This window comes from Mandrillus leucophaeus, unplaced genomic scaffold (genome assembly GCF_000951045.1).
Source record: "Mandrillus leucophaeus isolate KB7577 unplaced genomic scaffold, Mleu.le_1.0 Scaffold68, whole genome shotgun sequence".
Lineage (NCBI taxonomy): Eukaryota > Metazoa > Chordata > Mammalia > Primates > Cercopithecidae > Mandrillus > Mandrillus leucophaeus.
Window position 1 is genome coordinate 2,674,926 of NW_012107363.1, and position 3,367 is coordinate 2,678,292.

At 46.1% G+C, this 3,367-nt stretch overlaps 1 protein-coding gene across 2 annotated transcripts in view; it reads right to left on the reverse strand.

The window, feature by feature from the left end:
- AFAP1 (actin filament associated protein 1) overlaps positions 1-2,877 on the reverse strand; it is a 137,083-nt gene extending 134,206 nt beyond the window's left edge. The window contains exons 1-2 of one of the 2 annotated variants that reach the window (XM_012002171.1): positions 2,733-2,814; positions 2,481-2,609 (exon numbers count right to left, since the gene is read on the reverse strand). In XM_012002171.1, the coding sequence (XP_011857561.1) occupies positions 2,481-2,607 (127 nt within the window). In that variant the 5' untranslated portion in view covers positions 2,608-2,609; positions 2,733-2,814. Of the gene's footprint in view, positions 1-2,480 lie in introns of both variants that reach the window. The other variant, XM_012002172.1, reaches the window with a different exon arrangement.
- Between the last annotated feature and the right edge of the window lie 490 nt (positions 2,878-3,367).

Sequence of the window (3,367 nt, forward strand, 5' to 3'; positions counted from 1 at the left end):
ATACTGTCACAGCCATACTTTATGGAAGACATGACTGATACAAGCTCACACCTCTTGGGCACTCATATTCAAGTTGGAAAAACAAATACATACACAACGAACTACTAGGAAAGGTGATGAACACGACACCAGTGCAGGCAGGAAGAAGAGAGAAGCAACTTTTAATCTGGGCACAGTACTCTTTATACGCCTAACACTCACTTGGAAAGGCCTGTAAAAATACTGACTTAACAACGACCACTTATAATGGGTTCAGTACTACGCTAGAGGCCAGGAATTGAAACACAGAAAGACCCAGTGTCTGAGCCCCAGGAGCTGCAATGGAGAAAAGAACTTTGGTAGAGAACTGCAAACAAACAAGCAAACAAAAGCAAGAAAGGAAAAGGATAAATGACACATGCATACACAAAATCAATCGATCGGTTTAAAGCAAATTAAAGAGCTGAAGAAAGAATTCATGAATTGAAGAATATCAGGAGATTCATCCAGAAGGAAGCGTGAAGAGACCAGTGCCGGAGCTCACTTGGCAGGGGAAGAGAGGACAGGAAATCAGGGGAAAGCAAACGGTCATCAATAGCTGACATATTTACCATGCATCAGGCACTGTTTTGAAATATTTGATACCATCTCATTCAATCCACACAACATCCCATAAGGTCAATACCATTAGCACTTTTTCTACAAGGAGGAAACTAAAGTAAAAAAAGCATAAGTAACCTGTGAAAGGTTGCACGTTTGGTAACAGGTAGGGCCAGAATCAAAAAGCCAGTTTAACTTTGGAGTTCATACTCATAACCAGCTATGACAAAGGACCTTGCAGGACGGCCGAAGGAGTCTGACTGTGACCAGAGGCAAAGGCTGACAGATGAAAGAGTCTGAGCAGGGAAGTAACAAAAGTACTTCAGAAGTGAACATTTCAGGCCAGGCGCAGTGGCTCATGCCTATAATCCCAGCACTTTTGGAGGCCAAGGCGGGCAGACTGCTTGAGCCCAGGAGTTCAAGACCAGCGTGGACAACATGGCAAACACTCAGCTACAAAAATAACCTAGCTGGATGTTGTGGTGTGCACACATGTAGTCCCAGCTACTAGGGAGGCTGCGGTGGGAGGATCACCTGAGCCTGGGAGGTCAACGCTGCAGTGAGCAGTGATCACACCACTGCACTCCAGCCTGCGTGACAGTGAGACCCTGTCTCAAAGAAAAAAAAAAGTTAGTATTTCATGTTGCCTCACAATAGGGTCCCTATCCTGCTTTCTCATCTGAGTAACAGGCCCCATCGCCCACCCAGGTTTCCCCAAGCCACCCACGTTCAAACTGCTACCAAATCCTTCAGCCCATCTTCCAGACTGGCCAGGCGAGCTTTCCAGAATGCAAATCGAATCGTGTCATACATGGCTTCATATACTAAGAGAATTCACATAAAAGTATAAATGAATTGTACACTGTAAATGGTGAAGTGTATGGCCTGTGAATCACATCTCAATAACGAGGTTGAAAAGAAAAATCCTCCACCTCATCCAGCAGATTAACTCCACAGAGTCCTCAAGATTCTCACATCACATCATCCAGGAACTGCCCCTCGGACCCTCCGACACCCCAGTCTCTCAGTCACCTGGTGCGGACTCACTTCCTAGGCGCTCTCATGAGGCTCTGGGCTCTCCACAGCAGTACTTAGCAGGCTTTCTCATTGCCTGTTTTTTTGTCCTACTCACTGTGCATGAAAGAGTTAACACAGCAGGCCCAAGGCTGCTGCTCTCTCTTGAGGGGCCTGCTTGCAAGGCTGGCCCTGGCTGGCCTCTGGGAACATGGATTTCAGAAGTGCTCCCACCCTTCCCTGATGGACAAGGGTGGTTCACTGTGCCTGTACTGTTTATGTAAACAACACGGTTGTGCTGAAGCCCTGCCTGTCCTGGAATTCTGGTGTGTGCCAGGCAGAGGGTGCCTAGAGGACCAGACCCAAGTAAACACCCTGGGCACTGAGTCTCTGACGAGCCTGAACAAAAACGTCACTCAGAGCTTGCTGCGTTTTTATTGCTGAAGAGAGAGTGTGCTCTGTGTGACCCTCGTGGGAGGGACAGAGCACACAGAAGCTGGCCTATAGGTTCCTGCACGTTGCGCCTGTGTCTTCTCCTTCCGATCTGCCCGTCGGGCTGTGCATCCTCACTACGGCTGCAGTGCATCCTGCACGTGAGAAAGAACAACCCGTCCGGTGAGTCCTTCCAGGTAATCTCCAAACGCTGGGGTTGCCCTGGGGACTCCCAACACACGATTCCATTAGCTCCTTCAAAGCTTTATCTTTCTACACCTCAAGGCCAACACAGAACTTGGCACAAGTGTAAACCCTCAATGAAAACTTGATGAATAAATAAGTTTGTAAGTTAAAGAACAAACAAATACATTTTAGAAAGATGGTAAAATTAAAGATGGTTTAGAAGGCAAGACACTGTAAGAAGAAAAAGCAGGCGTCAGGATGAGACTCACCTTTGGATGACTGTATCCTCAGCAGAATGTTGGTTATCACTGCCTTTTTCTCCCTGACAGTTGAGGTTAGATATTCATGGTCCAGGAGTTCAAGAAAGAGACGCAGTTCAACTATTAACTCTTCCATTGCTGACAACAAAAGAGAAGAAGGGTATTATTAGACCCAGTGATCTGCAAATATCTAAGTACGAATGCTGAGTCCTACTTGAAGCATTTCATGTTTAGCTTGATCACTGGATATAGTATTCTGACCTGAAAAACAAGTTTGCTGAAAGCAGGTCCACTAAAAGATTCAAGCATCTTCTTCTTAACAAATGCACTACTCCTTCCCTTCTGCTTTCAGGCAGCAAAATTCAACTGGGAGAAGCTCCAAAGCCAGGCTGCCAACAGATGGTGTCACAACCCAAAGGCCTGACATCATCATTTGGTGTCAATTCCATGATATTAAATTTCAATGTCAAGAAGGAGAAGGGAGTTTAAATGCCAAAGAGTTTTCTAATAACCAGTAGGGCATGGCTTCAGAAACTCAACGCCCAGCAATCTGCTTTTGTAAAGCTAGCTCCAGCCCAGGACGACTGTGAGCATGTTTATGCAGTTAGTACAAAGGACGCCAGATGCCAGGGCTGGTGTAAATACAAGTTCAGGTGCTGACTCCCCACCATGCCCTTTCCTTCTAGGATGATGGTCGACTTGATTTTTTCTCTGATATCCGCAAGACTGGAATACTGGCTTAGGTCAGCAGTTTGTAGATGATGATCTTAGCCTCTGGGGATGTAAACTCCTCCTTTCAGGGAGCCCACAAGGCCCAAACTATTTTCAGAATGCTAAGACATTATTCACCTTTTTCTGCATTAATGGTGTAAATGCCAGGGTAAAACTGCTAGCAT